The 21,260-nt window shown below is 41.4% G+C and overlaps 1 protein-coding gene across 2 annotated transcripts in view; it reads left to right on the top strand.

Moving 5' to 3' along the window:
* Positions 1–21,260, top strand: part of LOC106609978 (RING finger protein 24) — a 64,635-nt gene that overhangs the window by 1,727 nt on the left and 41,648 nt on the right. The window contains exon 1 of one of the 2 annotated variants that reach the window (XM_014209061.3): positions 1,502–1,961. The exons of the other annotated variant lie outside the window; for it this stretch is intronic. Coding sequence (XP_014064536.1) covers positions 1,798–1,961 — 164 coding nt within the window. The 5' untranslated portion in view covers positions 1,502–1,797. Of the gene's footprint in view, positions 1–1,501; positions 1,962–21,260 lie in introns of those variants that run through there. 2 annotated transcript variants of the gene reach the window in all.

The following is a 21,260-nucleotide window of genomic DNA, read 5'->3' as shown; positions in this document are numbered from 1 at the left end:
CTAACATGGTCCAAGCACACCAAGACAGTCGTGAAGAGGGCATGACAAAACCTATTCCCCCTCAGGAGACTGAAAAGATTTGGCATGGGTCCTCAGATCCTCAAAAGGTTCAACAGCTGCACCATCTAGAGCATCCTGACGGGTTGCATCACTGCCTGGTATGGCAACTGCTCGGCCTCCGACCGCAAGGCACTACAGAGTGTATTGCATACGGCCCAGTACATCACCGGGGCCAAGCTTCCTGCCATCCAGGACCTCTATACCAGGCGGTGTCAGAGAAAGGCCCTAAAAATTGTCAAAGACTCCAGCACCCCTAGTCATTGACTGTTCTCTCTGCTCCCGCATAGCAAGCGTTACCGGAGTGCCAAGTCTAGGTCCAAGAGACTTCTAAACAGCTTCTACCCCCAAGCTATAAGACTCCTGAACAGCTAATCAAATGGCTACCCAGACTATTGGATTAGTTGCATACCGGTACCCCCTGTATATAGCCCCGCTATTGTTATTTACTGCTGCTCTTGAATTATTTGTTATTCTTATCTCTTACTTTTTGGAAGGTATTTTCTTAAAACTGTATTGTTGGTTAAGGGCTTGTAAGTAAGCATTTCACTGTAAGGTCTACATCTGTTGTATTTGGCGCATGTGACAAATACAATTTGATTTCCACCCAGGTGGTAATACCATTATTATCATCATCATCATAAATGTCAAAAATGTTCAATCCCGACGCCAGCCAGGCAGACTCTATACTCATCTGTAAACTGGTCATCTCTGTATACCCGTCGCAAGACCCACTGGTTGATGTTTATTTAAAACACCCTCTTAGGCCTCACTCAATCTGAGATATCTACTGCAGCCCTCATCCTCTACATACAAAACCCGTTCTGCCAGTCACATTCTGTTAAAGGTCCCCAAAGCACACACATCCCTGGGTCGCTCCTCTTTTCAGTTCGCTGTAGCTAGTGACTGGAATGAGCTACAACAAACACTCAAACAGGACAGTTTTATCTCCATCTCTTCATTCAAAGACTCAATCATGGACACTCTTACTGACAGTTGTGGCTGCTTTGTGTAATGTATTGTTGTCTCTACCTTCTTGCCCTTTGTGCTGTGCCCAATAATGTTTGTACAATGTTTTGTGCCGCTACCATGTTGTTGTTATGTTGTGTTGACATGTATTGCTGCCTTGCTATGTTGTTGTCTTAGGTCTCTCTTTGTGTAGTGTTGTCTCTCTTATTGTGATGTGTGTTTTGTCCTTTATTTATATTGTATTTATTTTTAATCCCAGGCCCCGTCCCCGCCCCCGCATGAGGCCTTTAGCCTTTTGGTAAGCCTTATTTTGGTAAATAAGAATTTGTTCATAACTGACTTGCCTAGTTAAATAAAGGTTTAATAACAAAAAGGGGGGGAGAGTTCTCCTATCTCTGATGCCAGCCAGGAAAAACACAGCAAACTACGTGAGCAATGCATCAATTCCTCCTTCCAACCAGAACACAGCAACCCCCCGTATCCACTGTACACGACTCTGTCTCCGTTAAACGGGCTAAGAGGAGGGACTACGAGCACTACGTGCTTGAAGAACCGTTCAAAATTGACCACGAGAATATTGTACACCTGGAAATCAACACATATAGTCGTCTGAGGAGCAGCTGTTGCCTTTTTAAAAAAAATCGGTTTCATTTATCGTGATGTCCGCTTCGCAGTTTTTTGTCTGTTACAGTGTTGATAAATATTGCTACATAGCTAGCCAGCAAGCCAATACCGAGCAAACCGGAGTCAACCACCAACATTTCGAGTTGAATGAAGACGCTTTGCACGGGCTGTAGCCTATCCCGTGTAGATAACACAGTTGTTGTAGCTAGTTATCTGAAGGGCAGCGTCTTTGTTTGTTTTATTGGCCTGCTATTTCTCTCATTGGTATTGGTGAAGAAGAGACGAGCAGATATCGAGGACGGTATTGATTGGTAAGTGTCCTAATATTTGTGTTGCTTTGCAGCGTCAAACGTGACTGTTTACGGGCTTATATTTTAATAGGCGTGGTTGCAGTTGGGATATCGTTGTAAAAATCGAGCTAGTTTATTTGTCTGATGTGTGTGTGTGTATATATAAATATGATGGGGATTATTAAACCTTGACCATTTCATCTGTTTCTGAAAATACGCCCCCCCCCCCCTTCCATTGACGATGGACGAGCAAAAATGCATTTAGGCCCTTTATTATCAGCTGTGCTTTGGCGTACGTCTCGTTGGCAAAAAGATGTGATCATATTTTCATAACAACAGTAAAATGTGAAACTCAAGTCAATATTGTATAAGTCGATACAGTCAACGTTGTTGATAAGCAGGTGTAGTACTCGTTGGGCCTAGCTCGTGATAAACTGCTTATTCAATTATTTTGTACATCAGACAGACTGATTTAGCGAATTGTGCATATTCTATGTAGTTTCACTTTTAAAACGCATTGGCTCTTGGTTCAGCAAACCTGAAAGTGAAGTTACACATTTTTCACACGCAATAGAATGTTCTAGACCTGCTCCTATTCGAAGTGCTGTTGGCTGGCGTTTTCTCGACCATGCATCTGCTTAGTAAAGTGCTAACGTTATATAAAGAAAATAGTATATAAAGAAAATAGACAACACCCTAATCAAAAGCGAAACAAATCTCTACCCTGTTGACGTAGACTAAGTTGTTAAACAGAATTGCATATTATTACAGGGTTGGTGTCATCAGTGGATGGGAAGAAAGGGTTTAGGTAATGCATTAACCCTTACCTGCCGGCACAGACTGCTGTTTTAGTTTTTATTTTATGTAACCTTTATTTAACTAGGGGAGTCAGTTAAGAACACGTTCTTATTTACAATGATGGCCTACCCCGGCCAAACCTGGACGATGCTGGCCCAATTGTGCGCCTCACAATGGGACTCCCAATCACGGCCGGATGTGATACAGCCTGGAATCGAACCAGGGACTGTATAGACGCCTCTTGCACTGAGATGCAGTAACTTAGACCGCTGCGCCTCTCGGGAGCCCACTCGGGAGTTTGAGGATCGCCTTTAGCTATTGCACATTCAGCATCTACTCGTCCTGGGGTCCACATAAAACTGTTATGGCTATAAACCTGCTATAGACCTCACTGGCTTCTGACTCAAGATGCTCTGCATGTGTCATGCCATGTGCACACAGATTGTTGAATAGCTAAAGGCTTAACTCTGTATTCTCTGTGCCTCAGATTCAGTCCCTTGTGAAAATTTCGTTTTTTACAGTTCCACTGTAAACCAAGTGTTTCACAGTGCCCCACCCCCTTCCCCTTATGGGAAAGGCTATTAAGAAGTAATCAGAGACTTTTTTTATTGTGCGCAATGTTCAAAGATGTCAGTTAGCCTTTTCTACATCTTGGCTGCTGAGGGACGAATGAACAATAGAAAGAACACCCACCCTTAGAGAGTCAGAGTGGAGGGTCAACTGCATCATTTCTCTCAAGGACCTCAAGAACAGAACGGGAAAAGGTTTGAAAACGTTTTGGGACGAAAAATGAATGCGTTTGTCATTGGACAACTCCTGTCTCATTCTGTTTCCTTCCGTTTGGTGCCTAATGAACATGACCAAGGACTCTAAAGCCATAGGAAGGTGACGCCCCCCAAATGCATACCCCGTTTTCCAAACCTGTCAGTCACTGGAGCGGTACAGTAGTTCATGCTGCGCTCGCTAATCCCAAATTACGTAATTCTGCTGTTAGGAGCAGGGGTGAAAGTAAGGCAGTTTAAATAAATAGTGGGGGTATGCCATACCGGTAAAATATGAGCCTATCAAAATTAATACAACATGTCTAAAAAAAACTATAGGCTATTACACCATTATTTAACATGACTGCATGTCAGCCGCATGAAAAATGTGCGAATTGACCTGAAACGTATACGCTGACCGAGGCGCGCATGGACAACGGTGGATGGATGATGCGTCAATTCAGGCTACAAGTGTAGGCCTATTGACAATCGCAGAATTTCATTACACTTAGGTGTTTTGTGACTCTCTTTCCATTCATTAAATAGCGGGTGCGCCGCGCATTATTGGCGTTTAGATGCTGAAATTATTTTGTGAGTGAACGAATGATCGATTGTTTGACAATCGGATGAAAACATCATGACTGGTTGTGTTTATGCCACATTAAAAGGCATAGGCGGCGTGCCCATAAGGCTAGGGAAAGCTACGTTTTCACTAAAGTAAATGTAATTAAATTGCCAAAATGTATATAATTACCATACTCCTGTCTATACAGAAATAAATAAAAATCATTCAAAATAGGCTACCACACCAGAAAGCATGATTTGTCCACAGAGGATCACTAGCTTCTTAAAAAACAACCTGTGGATTGTTTTACATCACATATCCTACAGTCGGAAGGGCCCGCAATTTGGGCAGCGTACGCTGCAAATACCAAATAGGTGATTGTTACGTTGCAACTGTCAGTGAAAAGCAGAGAGAAACAGCCAGGCATATTACAATATTTTAAAAATACAATCGCAGGAAGAATGTTTGGAAAGCAAATGGCTATTGCTGTAAAGAGATGACAATGAAAAGACTATCTTTTAGTTCTAAAAATGATGAATTGAGCGAACAGTAGCCTATTTTATTGGCACCAGCGGAGAACATCGGCCATATCCCCACTTGGTAAGTGCGCATATTCACTGTCTTTGTCATTGGGTCAGTGCCACTTTTGGACAATAGTTTCCTCCAGGTTAGCTGGACGTCATATGGTATTTGTTTCCCCTTTTCGTAGGCTTATTTATATGGATCCGACATCGTTTTTATTGATCTGTTTGTCAGTGTCAGCAGAGAAGGCCACCCTGTCATTTTTGTAGTATTAAAAAGAAATACTACAAAAATGCCCCGTCGGTAAGAAATTAAATCTATTTTCACCCCTGGTTAGGCTTAACAACACGGCATCTGACGGTAATTGAACATTACATGAGACTTTCTTGAGGTCTGTCACTGTAAGGGTAAATGCTCCTGCAACCTATTACATAACTGATTGTGAGTGTAGTGAAGTTTAATGATGGTCCGTTGGACCATGTACATGCTAAAATAATTATACACTAGCCATAATAAGCTACTTAGCTATTGCTCTCAAAATCAAGGTAGCCAAAGCCTGTTTGTTTTAAATAAAAGTAATTGCAGTAGGCTTGGGCGATACCCCGGTATATGATATATTTTGAAATACTGGTATGATTTTTAAATACCGTTTTAAAAACATTTGGGTTGGGGGCACCTGGGGGCTGCAGGGGTGCGTGCTACGCCACTGCTTATAACATATATTAAGTATAACTATAAGAAATCTAAGATATGTCAACTAAATTAGATCCAGCTCAGGGCTCCAGCTTTGCATTTAGTTTGCGAAGTGCCCTAATGTCATGATCAAGCTTCTTGCTTACAGCAGAGACATTCTAGCCTGAGTACCAGTCTCTTTAACTAACGTTCCACTCCTTGACTATCCTTGCCATTGCCAAAGAGACTGGCCTTTCTGTCATCTTCATATATGAACATTATATCATTAATGAGCTCGAGGAGAACAGAGTTATTGATACTGATTTGATAAACCACAGCTATCCTCCAAACACAACGATTATCCAAATATTGGAACTCTGTCGCTTTTTTCCCCCCCACAGAACACTTTCGTATCCAGTTGATAAGCAACTGTTTTTTTTTGTTTTTGTTTGTCCAGACAAAACAAGTCTGTCAAAAGTCGCTAGCTCATGTAAAATTCTCAAAGTAAATATATACTGCAATTCCAATCACACAACCTCTTTGCTTTGATTTTAAGACTCAAAGTGCAACAACTTGCCTAGCTAGGAGCTAAATGTTTATTTTTGACTTTGTTATGATTCAAATTCTATTTGAGGCGCCACATGTTGTCATGGAAAATATTAATGTTATTTCTAACAACCAATGATCAACTATGCCATAAATCCAGCTGCATATTCAATGTTGAGATTGCCAAAAGGCCTGTATCTTTGGCAATGACATGGACTGGTTGCGGCCGGCTGCGACACAGCCTTGGATCGAACCCGGGTCTGTAGTGACACCTCAAGCACTGTAATACAGTGCCTTATACGGCCGCGCCACTCGGGAGGCCCTTTATTTTTTTAAATGGCGCCCCTTGTGTGCACTTCCGGTAATACCACATACCAAAGTATAGTACAGAAACAGTAGGACGAGGGCTGTACCCGACCAAAAAGCATCTTGGTCGACCGAGAGTCGTCCTGTTTAAACTTTTATTTTTCCATATATAGACATGTGTTTGAATAATATCAACTACATATGCACTGAGCTTGTCTGATACTTTAAGCACACTGTTTGATTAAATCATTAAGACACACAAATGACTCAAAGAGCCCGATGGTCACACAGTGTCAACAAAAATGACAGCGAGTGCCTGTGTGACTGGCACACGTTTTCTCGCTCTCCTCCCTACTGCAGCGAAAGCAGAACAGCAATAGCTGTCCCTGCTGAAGCTGCAACATCACGTCAGCCGTTTAGTTTCTTACTTAGTTCTGACTAAAAAGTTCTGTTACCGAAATCCCTAATTTCTTTACGACAAACATCTCCTATTCCCTCAACCCTTGCTCTCTTCACTTGAAACATGTATGCATCACATGCATGTGACCAATAAGGCCTGACTTATAGCCTGTCATAATCGCATCAATAAATTGGTTATAACAAACTCTGAACACAATAATGTCGACAGCAAAATGGAAGTGGAAGACGTGAAAAATAAACTCTAAAGGGCTTATGTTTACTGGTTGCTCAGGGGGCAAAGGGGAAGTAAAGGAGTGTACCAGAGAGTCTGTTAGTGTACCAAAGTCTGTTCTAACGGGGAAAAATATATATAAAGCATTTTATTACAGTGGACTAAAAACAGTTGCATGCATTCGTGAATTGCGGTTTAATTATTGTTTAGGCTAATAATTCAATTTTAAAACTAAAATGCTTGAATGATTGATTTGATACTGTAGCCTATATATTGAAATACAGGCCTAAGTAAGTTACGGTATTAGGACTAAACAGGACACCCTCTTAGGCCTACAGCTCGATGGTGGTTATACAAGCCTACTAATGATGACAACATGACTTGTTATTATAATGATGATAATAATAATTGTAATAATAACAATAAGAAAGAGATCAAGAAAAAGGAGGGTATAGGAGCAAGAGCTGTGTGCATATTATGTGTGACGACACAGGTGCTGTTAGATTACAATATACATTTTCTGCCTGTTTGGAGTAAGTGTAAACCACACTAAATAAATTATAAGTAACACCAGTCTGTTTTTTTGTAAAGCCTTTATTACAGCATAGCAAATATTAATAACAGTGACATTTGCCATTGCATGAGGCTTGGTGCTCACGGAATATACAGGCAGGCTCAAACAGGCAACAGAAGCAAGATCTTTCTAATTTCTGTAGATATATATGGATAATTTATAAAGCCAGGCACATTTAACTGTTAGGCTATTGATTATTTATTTAACCTTTTATTTAATAACTAGGTAGGCCAGTTGAGAACAAGTTCTTATTTACAACTGCGACCTAGCCAAGAAAAAGCTAAGCAGTGCGACAAAAACAACACAGTTACATATAAGCAAACGTACAGTCAATAACACAAAAGAAAAGAAAAATAGACAAATCTATGTACAGTGTGTGCAAATGTAGGAAGGTAGGCAATAAATAGTCCCTAGAGGTGAAAACATTTACAATTTAGCATTAATACTGGAGTGATAGATGTGCAGATGATGATGTGCAAGTAGCGATACTGGAGTGCAAGAGGGTAAGTAATACTATGGGGATGAGGTAGTCGGGTGTGCTGTTTACAGATTGGCTGTGTTCAGGTACAGTGATCGGTAAGCTGCTCAGACAGCTGATGCTTAAAGTTAGAGAGGGAGATATAAGACTCCAGCTTCAGAGACTTTTGCAATTGGCAGCAGAGAACTGGATTATAGACCTAATTAAATTGGGGTTACTTCTCTCCTCAATTTTCTTAGACAATTAAGCTAAGGCAAAGGCTGTATCCTCGTCTCTGCTGCTGCTGCCTCTGCTGCATTGTTCTCACTCCCAAAATGCTGGTTAACTTTGCTATTATGCTCATAGCAACATAGGGAAAGGTGGCAATTCTACGGTGCACTGAAGATTGTTTCAGAACCGAGGACAGCGACCGTATTCAACGTGGGAGAAATAATATTAGATTTATTGGAATATCTACATAGAATATCTACATAGGTGTAAAGAGGGCCATTATCTGTCCAGTGTCTGTTCTTTTGCCCATCTTAATCTTTTCTTTTTATTGGCCAGTCTGAAATATGGCTTTTTCTTTGCAACTCTGCCTAGAAGGCCAGCATCACGGAGTCACCTCTTCACTGTTGATGTTGAGACTGGTGTTTTGCGGGTACTATTTATTGAAGCTGCCAATTGAGGACTTGTGAGGAGTCTGTTTCTCAAACTAGACACTCTAATGTACTTGTCTTCTTGCTCAGAGTTGCACCGGGGCCTCCCACTCCTCTTTCTGTTCTGGTTAGAGCCAGTTTGCCCTGTTCTGTGAAGGGAGTAGTACACAGCGTTGTACGAGATCTTCAGTTTCTTGGCAATTTCTCGCATGTAATAGCCTTAATTTCTCAGAACAAGAATAGACTGACGAGTTTCAGAAGAAAGTGTTTTGTTCCTAGCCATTTTGAGCCTGTAATCAAACCCACAAATGCTGATGCTCCAGATACTCAACTAGTCTAAAGAAGGCCTGTTTTATTGCTTCTTTAACCTCTATGGGCCCCTACTCAACAGCCAGTGTAATCCCGTGTCGCGATATTCAAATACCTCAAAAATGCAAAAACTTCAATTTTTCAAACATATGGCTATTTTACACCATTTTAAAGACAAGACTCTCGTTAATCTAACCACACTGTCCGATTTCAAAAAGGATTTACAACGAAAGCAAAACATTAGATTATGTCAGCAGAGTACCCAGCCAGAAATAATCAGACACCCATTTTTCAAGCTAGCATATAATGTCACATAAACCCAAACCACAGCTAAATGCAGCACTAACCTTTGATCTTCATCAGATGACAACCCTAGGACATTATGTTATACAATACATGCATGTTTTGTTCAATCAAGTTCATATTTATATAAAAAAACAGCTTTTTACATTAGCATGTGACTAGCATGTGACTAGCATTCCGACCGAACACTGCCGGTGAATTTACTAAATTACTCACGATAAACGTTCACAAAAAACATAATTATTTTAAGAATTATAGATACAGAACTCCTCTATGCACTCGATATGTCCGATTTTAAAATAGCTTTTCGGTGAAAGCACATTTTGCAATATTCTAAGTAGATAGCCTGGCATCACAGGGCTAGCTATTTAGACACCCAGCAAGTTTAGCACTCACCAAAGTCAGATTTACTATAAGAAAAATGTTATTACCTTTGCTGTTCTTCGTCAGAATGCACTCCCAGGACTTCTACTTCAATAACAAATGTTGGTTTGGTCCCAAATAATCCATTGTTATATCCAAATAGCGGCGTTTTGTTCTTGCGTTCAAGACACTATCCGAAAGGGTAAATAAGGGTGACGAGCATGGCGCATTTCGTGACAAAAAATGTCTAAATATTCCAATACCGTTCTTCGAAGCATGTCAACCACTGTTTAAAATCAATTTTTATGCCATTTTTCTCTTAAAAAAAGCGATAATATTCCGACCGGGAAAGCGTGTATACATACAAAGAGAGAGAAAATAAAAACATCTCGAGTCTCAGAGTACTCTGACCAGCCACTATCCAAACGCGATAATGTGTTTCAGCCTGGGGCTGCCTCGATATCATTCAGCTTTTTCCCGGGCTCTGAGAGCCTATGGGAGCCGTAGGAAGTGTCACATTACAGCAAAGATCCTCAGTCTTCAATAAAAAGAGCCAAGATGAACAACAACTTGTCAGACAGGCCACTTCCTGTTCAGAATCTTCTCAGGTTTTTTCCTGCCATATGAGTTCTGTTATACTCACAGACACCATTCAAACAGTTTTAGAAACTTTAGGGTGTTTTCTATCCAAAGCCAATAATTATATGTATATTCTAGTTACTGGGCAGGAGTAGTAACCAGATTAAATCGGGTACGTTTTTTATCCGGCCACGTTTTTTTATCCGGCCGTGTCAATACTGCCCCCTAGCCCTAACAGGTTAAATGAGAACAACAGTTTTCAGCTGTGCTAACATAATTGCAAAAGGGTTTTCTAATGCTCAATTAGCCTTTTAAAATGATAAACTTGGATTAGCTAACACAACGTGCCATTGGAACACAGGCCAATTATCAGCAACCATCACACCGATGTCGAAATCTGCCATTTCCAGCTACAATAGTCATTTACAACATTAACAATGTCTACACTATCTTTGATCAATTTGATGTTATTTTAATGGACAAAAAATGTGATTTTTCTTTCAAAAACATGTACCTTTCTAAGTGACCCCAAACTTTTGAACGGTAGTGTGTGTGTGTGTGTGTATATATATATATATATATTTTTTTATCTCTGGAAAAAATTATAGCTTTGACGTTTGTTCTAGTACGCGATTACTCATGCCCATCCCTAATCTTGACTGTTCCCAATTCAACGGGGTGGAGAAACAATAGACACAACATCCTTCAGTTGGGTAATCCCATTCTCCAGTCGTAAACAAGGAAGTTGGGCAGCAGCTTAATAACAGTGTTACCATTTAGCATCCTATCGTACACACGATGCACCGCTGTCATCACAGCGATTTTACAATTCCCTTTTTTGATGCAACCAAGCTTACTTAACGGTTAAGCAGCCACAGATGTGAGACAGTCATCTCATAGGCCTTTTATAGCAGTTGGACGATGAAATCAGCCCCAAGGAATGAATGGTCTTTCTCTCTCACACACACACACACACATCCCCTGGCTTGGCTTAGTGCTGGGTAGTATTGCCCAATGAACGTGCAATAGTATTATGCCACGTGCCTCAGATGCGATTTCTATTCTGAGACACAGTTTTGTCTAATGTCGTCAGTCTCTTGTCATTCGTCTGTCTTGTCAGGGCGGCAGGTAGCCTAGTGGTTAAGAGCGTTGGGCCAGTAACCGAAAGCCGACTAGGTGAAAAATGTGTTGCTGTGCCCCTGAGCCAGGCACTTAACCTTAATTGCTCCTGTAAGTCGCTCTGGATAAGAGCGTCTGCTAAATTATTAAAATGTCAAATGTATTTCAGGAAGTACTAGCCTTAACTTATTTGACATGTTGGAATGTCTTTGTGATGGAATTGTAGCGAGGAGGTCCCGTAATGGGCAAGCACAAACACAATTAGGGCATTGGTCAAAAGGCCTATATCAAAACATTAATTTCCTCAGTGTTGACTTGTAGTCTAATCCTGATTAAGCCTGGTTTGAAAATGTGAACATTTTAATTAATTTCCATTTTAGCTTTCTTAGGGCTCGTTTTTGAGGTCATTTGTGCCAGCCAGTGGCTTGCTGTGTATGCCAACATCTGGACGATGCTCAAGGACAAGGTGGTCGTGCCTTTGAGAGTGCTGCTGAGCCAGGGCTTTGCTTCATTAGACATTGTGTCATGTTCAGTCCCATCTGTCCACCACGGGTAATCAATTAGGCATCTTTATCCCACGAGTTCGGTGGAGTGTGTGCGCTTGCACATGTGCAACTATTCTTAGGTGTAGAGATGTTGATGCCATGTTTATATACGTTCTTGTCTCGCTCTTTGTATTTGTATAGTAGGCGCTTGACTCGTCCGATCACGTTAATGCTATACTATATATTCAGAAGTTCAGCCAACAAAAGCATTGATATTGAGTCATTGTGTTGGATTTGTGTTTGTGTTTTGGCTTTGCCAAGCATTGACAAGTTGTTGTCGGGCCTTGGTCTGCCCACTCACTCGTCACATGACCACAGGTTATATATAGCGACACAGACTCTGTTTTCAGCAGGGCAGGGCTCTTGTTTCTATCATCTGATTGAAATGAAAAGCAAGTAGACCATTAGCAGAACATCTACATAAGCCTAGTATTGTGTTTACTGAATCTGACCCACATGATTTGGTCAATTATATCCTCAAACGAAAAGCCTATGTCTAAGAACTAACATAGTAGGCTAATTGGGATGAAAAGTAGCCCACGTTTAGCCTAAAGTTAGAAAATGTTCAATTATAGCCAAAAGGTGGCTGGGTTGCGGCCTGAGTGACCGTTTAAACTCCCATTTAGAAACATAGGAGAGTTTGATCCCCTGGCTTTGAAGAAGTCACCCAATAGTCAGTCAATAATTATGTGTGTGTATGCAAGTGGGCAGATTCCCAAACAGGACGTGTAAACCATGTGTATGGGTGTAAGGTGCAAAACTAGGGGCCACCACCAAAAAGTAGGGCTGTTTTAAAAATGGCCCATGTTTATGAGACGACACAGAGAGAGAGGCGTAAGAAGAGAGCAATTCCTCCCTGAAAATGTAGGCCTAGTGCTGGATTGCAGGAGGGAGGAGGAAGGGAAGGGGGGGCTACATGTGACAGCTGCGCGTGTCAGTTCCCCGCTTGTTTGTACCAGCTTGTGTTACTGTCTGAGCCCACCGAAGAAGAACGAGCAAAGCTAAGAGGAAGAGGGAGAGGTGGAGAGAAGTGTTTGACTGCTGGCCATAGACAGGAGGGAGAGTGTGTGAAAAATAAATGCCGAAAGGTATGAAAAACACCTTATTTTCGTTTTTGAAGTTGACAAATATGGGCCTTATGGCTCTATATACCTTGTCATTATCGGTGTCTCACAAAACTACAGATATGAAAGCCAATGTCAGTCATGAAGGTGGGTTCTATGCCATTTTTTTGTGTCTCAACTGCCTCTAATAAAAGTCACTGCCATTGTCGGTCATGCATCCAGGTCACCTTAAGACGGGCCTCAGTCTTCTGCCCATCTGGCTCTAAAGCCATTGAATCCGAGTTGGTGTCAGTGAGGCTGATCCCACTGCACAGCCCCAGATCAGTCCTCTGGGTAAAGTGGATTAATTAGCCGCAGGAGCAACACTGTTGCCCTGGGTCAGGGGTTAGAAGATTAATCTTGCTGCCCGGCTCACACGCAGGGAATTTAGACTGTTTGCCATGCAGTTCTGGTCTCGTATTCATAAAGCATCTCAGAGTAGGAGTGCTGATCTAGGATCAGTTTTGCCTTCCATTCTAATGAATAGGATCTGATCCATGATCATGGGTCCTAGTGATGGGGGGGGAAAAAATTGATTGTTTCGTATCGGGATATTATTTTTGATGTAACATTTTGACAATAGTGCAATATTATGTTTTCGGTAGTTGGCTGTACCTGCACCAGAACGCAATATATTTCGTTTTCAGCACTGATCAAAACTTGTTTTCTCATGGCTCTCTCTTGTCCCCTCTGCAGCAGACATATGGTGAGCAATATGTTTGGGACATCGAGTCGCAATAAGATCACAGTATTGAATCACAATACATATAGAATTGTGAGAATTGGAATATTTATCGGATCGGCACCAAAGTATCATGATAATATTGTATCTTTAGGTCCCTGGCAATTCCCAACCATAAAGGGTCCTGATCCTAGATCAGCACTCCTAATCTGAGATGCTCAAGAAGGCCCCTGAAGAACACAGTACAGTGGTCTATGGTTTCAACAGCATCGGTTCTGTTGTTGCAAGGTTTCTACTAAAAGTCACTCTAGCAATGTTTTCCCAAAACCAACTGACCTTTGCGATCTCTAAGAATGCATTGGTCTGTTGATGTGACCCACTTGGCATGTCCCCTGGTTTCATTCTGGGAATTGAGGCATCTGCCCTCCGTATCCTGACATTTGATACCAGATACCAAAGGACATGGCATACGAGGGTGCAGTGAGATACCCGATGGGTTGGACGATACTTTTCTTGTCAATCATCTTGGAACGGGGTCATGGCAATGGGCACAGTCGACATGGCTGAATTTTAGAGAACATTTTAGAGGCCCCTATCTTGGCGGTGTAGAGACACTCTTCCCCCCCCCCCCCCCCCCCCCCACGCCAATTTCCTGTCATTCTAATACTTTCTCCATGGAGCTGAGAACTTTTTGCAGTTTTAAAGCACATTTTCAGTAATTCTGGACATTTTGCCATTGATATGACAGAAAATGTTGCCATTTTAAAGGAAATTTCCTGCAATTCTATACACTTTGCCATGGCTAATTGTGTGTTATTTTGCTCAAACATAATAACAAAATCAATACTGCTAAATTCATTGTTTTCCTCATTTTCAATTCTCCCTGACTGTCTAGTTTTTATTTATGTGATTTGTTAGTTCTCAAAGATTATAGTATTAAAAAAATATGTATACAGTCGTATGAAAAAGTTTGGGCACCCCTGACAATTTCCATGATTTCCATTTATAAATAATTGGGTGTTTGGATCAGCAATTTCATTTTGATCTATCAAATAACTGATGGACACAGTAATATTTCAGTAGTGAAATGAGGTTTATTGGATTAACAGAAAATCTGCAATATGCATCAAAACAAAATTAGACAGGTATATAAATTAGGGCAACCCAATAGAAAAATCACATCAATATTTAGTAGAGCCTCCTTTTGCTAAAATAACAGCCTCTAGACGCTTCCTATAGCCTCTAATGAGTGTCTGGATTCTGGATGAAGGTATTTTGGACCGTTCCTCCTTACAAAACATCTCTAGTTCAGTTAGGTTTGATGGTTGCCGAGCATGGACAGCCCGCTTCAAATCATCCCACAGATTCTCAATGATATTCAGGTCTGGGGACTGGGATGGCCATTCCAGAACATTGTACTTGTTCCTCTGCATAAATGCCCGGGTAGATGTTGAGCAGTGTTTTGGGTCATTGTCTTGTTGAAATATCCAGCCCCGGCGTAACTTCAACTTTGACTGATTCTTCAACATTATTCCCAAGAATCTGCTGATATTGAGTGGAATCCATGCGACCCTCAACTTTAACAAGATTCCCAGTACCGGCACTGGCCACACAGCTCCACAGCATGATGGAACCCCCACCAAATTTTACTGTGGGTAGCAAGTGTTTTTCTTGGAACGCTGTGTTCTGTTGCATAATGTCCCTTGTTATGACCAAATAACTCAATCTTTGTTTCATCAGTCCACAGCACCTTATTCCAAAATGAAGCTGGCTTGTCCAAATGTGCGTTTGCATACCTCAAGCGACTGTTTGTGGCGTGTGTGCAGAAAAGGCTTCTTCCGCATCATTCTCCCATACAGCTTCTCCTTGTGCAAAGTGTGCTGAATTGTTGAATGATGCACAGTAACACCATCTGCAGCAAGAGGATGTTGTAGGTCTTTGGAGGTGGTCTGTGGGCTGTTTTTGACCGTTCTCACCATCCTTTGCCTCTCCGATATTTTACTTGGCCTGCCACTTCTGGCCTTAACAAGAACTGTGCCTGTGGTCTTCCATTTCCTCACTATGTTCCTCACAGTGGACACTGACAGCTTACATCTCTGCGATAGCTTTTTGTAGCCTTCCTCTAAACCATAATGTTGAACAATCTTTGTTTTCAGGTCATTTGAGAGTTGTTTTGAGGCCCCCATGTTGCCACTCTTCAGAGGAGAGTCAAAGAGAACAACAACTTGCAATTGGCCACCTTAAATACCTTTTCTCATGATTGGATGCACTTGTCTATGAAGTTCAAGGCTTAATGAGCTCACCAAACCAATTGTGTGTTCCAATTAATCAGTGCTAAGTAGTTACAGGTATTCAAATCAACAGAATGACAAGGGTGCCCAAATTTTGCATAGCCTATTTTTCACATCCGATTTAATTTCATACAACTTAATATTGCTACACTAAAAATCATTGTCTGGACAATACCCCAGTACTCAGCTTTTATTAGAAAATGAATGGCATGCCACTGTGATCATTTTCTGTGATGACAGAGTAAATTATTATGCAGCCTCAGAGGGGTGCCCAAACTTTTTCATACGACTGTATATAGATCCATCATTGTTTCTACATACTTTATCTAGTTTGTCATTTAAGTTTACACTGAAACATTTTTTTATTTTATTTTTTTAATACAGCGGCCCGAAAAAACGCTGGCAGAAAAAGAATATAATAATTGCCAGGAACATCCCTGAGGTTGACCTTGTTCGCTCCTATCGAAGAGCATTCTCTACCCTCCGCCACCACATCTACATCTCTGGAACTAAAGTTACTGTCTGACCTAGTTTATTGCAGAACTTGGCATCAACTGTGCAGAAAAACAAGCATTCTTTTTTTTCGCAACACCCATTTCAGCACCTGAGGGAACAGCACTGTTCTGCTTCCTCCCCGGATCACTGGGACGCCTATTTATCTCTATTGCGCTGTCTCTCCCCCTCGGTGAACAAAACCAACCACTCATATTGTCCCGCTGGCTAAAAGAGAACAAAGTGGAGTTTTTCTAAGGTTTCCACTTTAGAAAGGGCCTAAATGACAGATGTATAGGATGTGTCCCCAGGTAAGCTTTGTGAGTCTTCTGCATTAGGGCTGACTTGACTGGGTCGGTTCGCAGATTAGCTCACCACTGTTGTCACAATGACTAGGAACAATTACATATACTTTTAGCCTAAGCTGTGATGATTCCAACTACTTCTAAAGCCCTGATAATGCTACTGCCCCCATGTTGGGATTTTGTGCTACAAGCTCAATTAAACAATAGCTGACGTGTGTGTGTGTGTGTGTGTGTGTGTGTGGGTGTGGTGAGTCATGACGGGCAGTGTTTTGAACAGCCCCAAGCCTGACTGCTGCCGCGTATGGAGCTCTGCCTTCTGCCCGAGGCCTCTGGTTCGGTGTTGCCTTTTGGCATATTATGTTTCAAAATGTGCAAATCATGGCTGGCTGTAGCTGCCAGTGGAAATTTCCACTTCAGAATCAGATAGCGGCCTTTGTTTCGGGTGCAGGGGGCTTGCCACACGCCCTCTGTAAATTGGCTGGTGGTGTTGCGAAACACTGCAAACAGTCAGCTATTTTAATACAAAAGGGGGGGGTCATACAAAAGCATGTGTTCTGAACCAAAACTATAAAACTGGAGTTTGTATAACTGCTTTTTAAACTTGATTTCTCAAGGAAGATGTTATCCTCAACAAAGAGGGTGAAAGCCTGATTTAGTGTGAACATGTTACACTACTGTCTATGACAGTTAGTGAACTACTGTAGTGACTTTTTGATTGCTGATGTTCCTTCATAATGTTTCAACTTACCATGTTTGGTGAATCTCTTCCTCCATTGAGCGTAATCTAACCACCACGAAGACCTTTTACAATAGGATACCTTAACAAATACAAATGAAAACATTTTGTGATCTTGTGCTTCCTAGTCATGCAGTAGTGACTGTCAGTTTCCCTTAAATCCCGGATAATGGTGTTGCGACGGAGAAGAATTCCTCAAATGAATCTGTGGGTGGAGGTTCAAAGGTTAAGTTGATCATTAGGACATGTGATTTGTCCGCTAGCAACACTAGTATTGATCAAACATTCTGTAAGAGATCTTCAGGGAAAAACCCCAGCTCAATGTGTTTTGTCTGAATGTCACATTCAGGTTATTGACCATGGGGTTTGGAAAATGGATGTTGTGTCTAGATAAGCCACTGACTTACCCCGCTTTGGACCATTCCTGTCTCTTAGTATTAGACCCTGTCCAATGCAATGGAAAATTACTGGAATGATGCAAAGAGGATTCTTCTTTCACTTTCTGACTATCTACTTGGCTGCTATCTGGTGGGAGGGACTTCCAGGCAACACTAATTTTAGGTCCAGTGTAAGGCAATGTGCTCTGCTCTGGGGTTCCTTAGTTTGCTGGAACAGCACGGCTCAGAGTGGATATGGTATTACGGCCCCATGCCGGCTTGTAATGTGATTTGAGAAAGCCACAGGCTATGCAAGGGAGAAAAGGAGGGTAATTTTGTTAGAGCCTTTCAAAGGGTATCTCGGGTTGTGGAGTATTCGGACAGATTGAGGTATGAAAGCAATGATTTTTCAACAATTGTCAAATTTAGCCATTACATTTATTGCTGGGGTGGAGACAGGCAACCAGGAATGCGCACTGAAGATAGCTCCTTCATGGCTGTATGAATTGAATACCTGTAATGTGGAGATAACCAACAGTTTAAATGGTACAGCTTGCCAGTAAACCCCACGTATACCACCACTACCCTCCAAAAATAAGGACATTAACTTGCACAATAATCCCCAGACTACCCACATGGTACCTAACATCCTACCATTTGGGCGGTTACTCTGGTGCAATCCAGGAACTAGCGGGCAGATCCATGTGACAGACGCATGGAGGCAATGAGGGGAAAACTACTGAGGCCTCACCCTGAGGTCACCCAGTCCCAGCCAGGGTAATCAGATCCCTTATCACTGGGCAGACTCTAGTCAAGTGTTTTTCATACTAGTCCTTGTCCTGGGAGCCTCAGGCGATCCACATATGCAATCTATTCCAGTACGAACACACCTGATTCAGCTGGTCAACAAGCCATCATCATCAAGCCCTTCACTAGTTGGATCATGTGTGCAAGCGGTGGAATCGATCAAATGTGGGAAACTGTCAAAGCGCCCAAGGACATGTTTAAGAAACACTACTTTAACCTCTCTAGGCTAGGCGGGACGAATTCGTCCCACCTACGTAACAGCCACTGCTATCCTGTGGCACGATTTTCAAAACCTTAAAAATCCTATTACTTCAATTTCTCAAACATATGACTATTTTACAGCCATTTAAAGACAAGACTCTCGTTAATCTAACCACACTGTCCGATTTCAAAAAGGCTTTACAACGAAAGCAAAACATTAGATTATGTCAGCAGAGTACCAAGCCAGAAATAATCAGACACCCATTTTTCAAGCCAGCATATAATGTCACCAAAACCCAGAAGACAGCTAAATGCAGCACTCACCTTTGATGATCTTCATCAGATGACAACCCTAGGACATTATGTTATACAATACATGCATGTTTTGTTCAATCAAGTTCATATTTATATCAAAAACCAGCTTTTTACATTAGCATGTGACGTTCAGAACTAGCATACCCCCCGCAAACTTCCGGGGAATTCGCTAACATTTTACTAAATTACTCACGATAAACGTTCACAAAAAGCATAACAATTATTTTAAGAATTATAGATACAGACCTCCTCTATGCACTCGATATGTCCGATTTTAAAATAGCTTTTTGGTGAAAGCACATTTTGCAATATTCTAAGTACATAGCCCAGGCATCACGGGCTCGCTATTTAGACACCCGGCAAGTTTAGCACTCACCATAATCATATTTACTATTATAAAAGTTTCATTACCTTTTGTTGTCTTCGTCAGAATACACACCCAGGACTGCTACTTCAATAACAAATGTTGGTTTGGTCCAAAATAATCCATCGTTATATCCGAATAGCGGCGTTTTGTTCGTGCGTTCCAGACACTATCCGAAATAGTAAAGAAGTGTCACGCGCATGGCGCAATTCGTGACAATAAAATTCTAAGTATTCCATTACCGTACTTCGAAGCATGTCAACCGCTGTTTAAAATCAATTTTTACGACATTTTTCTCGTAGAAAAGCGATAATATTCCGACAGGGAATCTCCTTTTCGGCAAACAGAGGAAAAAATCCCAAAGGCGGGGGCGGTCGGGGTCACGCGCATAAGCCAGTGTCTCTTGATCGGCCACTTGAGAAAGGCGATAATGTGTTTCAGCCTGGGGCTGGAATGACGACATTCTGTTTTTTCCCGGGCTCTGAGCGCCTATGGACGACGTGGGAAGTGTCACGTTAGAGCAGAGATCCTTAGTAAATGATAGAGATGGAAAAGAAGTTCAACAAATGGTCAGACAGGCCACTTCCTGTAAAGGAATCTCTCAGGTTTTGACCTGCCATTTGAGTTCTGTTATACTCACAGACACCATTCAAACAGTTTTAGAAAATTTAGGGTGTTTTCTATCCATATGTAATAAGTATATGCATATTCTAGTTACTGGGTAGGAGTGGTAACCAGATTAAATCGGGTATGTTTTTTATCCAGCCGTGTCAATGCTGCCCCCTAGCCCTAACAGGTTAACTAGAGAAACTGCCTTCCCTCAGTGGTGGTATTATTAAGATTCCTGTTTCCCCACACCCAAAACATGTCTGACTGGGACTTCACTGTTCAGTCTGTGATATAAGAAACGCACCGTCTTTGCATGTGTATTTGTGTAGGCAAACCACTGTGAATATTGGAACTTTTGCTCAGGTCAAGGCTTTGGGATTGGTCATATCCTTCAGTGTTGTCTGACTAGACTAAATTGTGATCAATAGAGCAGGCTAGTTTTATTGAAAAACAATTTGATATTAACTAGGCTTTGGCTACTGTATGTGTTGGCATTAGCTAGGCTAGGCATTGTTTAGGTTAACCTCTCTGGGATATGTGGGACGGTAGCGTCCCACTCGACAACAGCCAGTGAAATTACAGGGCGCCAAATTCAAAACAACAGAAATCTCATAATTAAAATTCCTCAAACACACAAGTATTATACACCATTTTAAAGATAAACTTCTCGTTAATCCAACCACAGTGTCTGATTTCAAAAAGGCTTTACAGCGAAAGCACACCAAACGACTGTTAGGTCAGCGCCTAGTCACAAAAAAACATACAGCCATTTTCCAGCCAAAGAGAGGAGTCACAAAAAGCAGAAATAGAGAAAATGAATCACTAACCTTTGATCTTCATCAGATGGCACTCATAGGACTTCATGTTACACAGTACATGTATGTTTTGTTCGATAAAGTTCATATTTATATCCAAAAATCTCAGTTTACATTGGCGCATTATGTTCAGTAATGTTTTGCCTCTAAAAAACATCTGGTGATTTTGCAGAGAGCCACATCAATTTACAGAAATACTCATCATAAACTTTGACTAAAGATACAAGTGTTATGCATAGGATTATAGATACACTTCTCCTTAATACAACCGCTGTGTCAGATTTCAAAAAAGCTTTACGGCAAAAATACACCATGCCATAATCTGAGTACAGCGCTCAGACACCAAAACAAGCCATACAGATACCCGCCATGTTGTGGAGTCAACAAAAGTCAGAAATAGCATTATAAATATTCACTTACCTTTTGCTCTTCATCGGAATGCACTCCCATGAATCCCAGTTCCACAATAAATGTTTGTTTTGTTCAATAAAGTTCATCTTTATGTCCAAATACC

This window comes from Salmo salar, chromosome 08 (assembly GCF_965601325.2).
Source record: "Salmo salar chromosome 08, fSalSal1, whole genome shotgun sequence".
NCBI lineage: Eukaryota > Metazoa > Chordata > Actinopteri > Salmoniformes > Salmonidae > Salmo > Salmo salar.
This window is presented reverse-complemented; position numbering and strand designations above follow the sequence as displayed.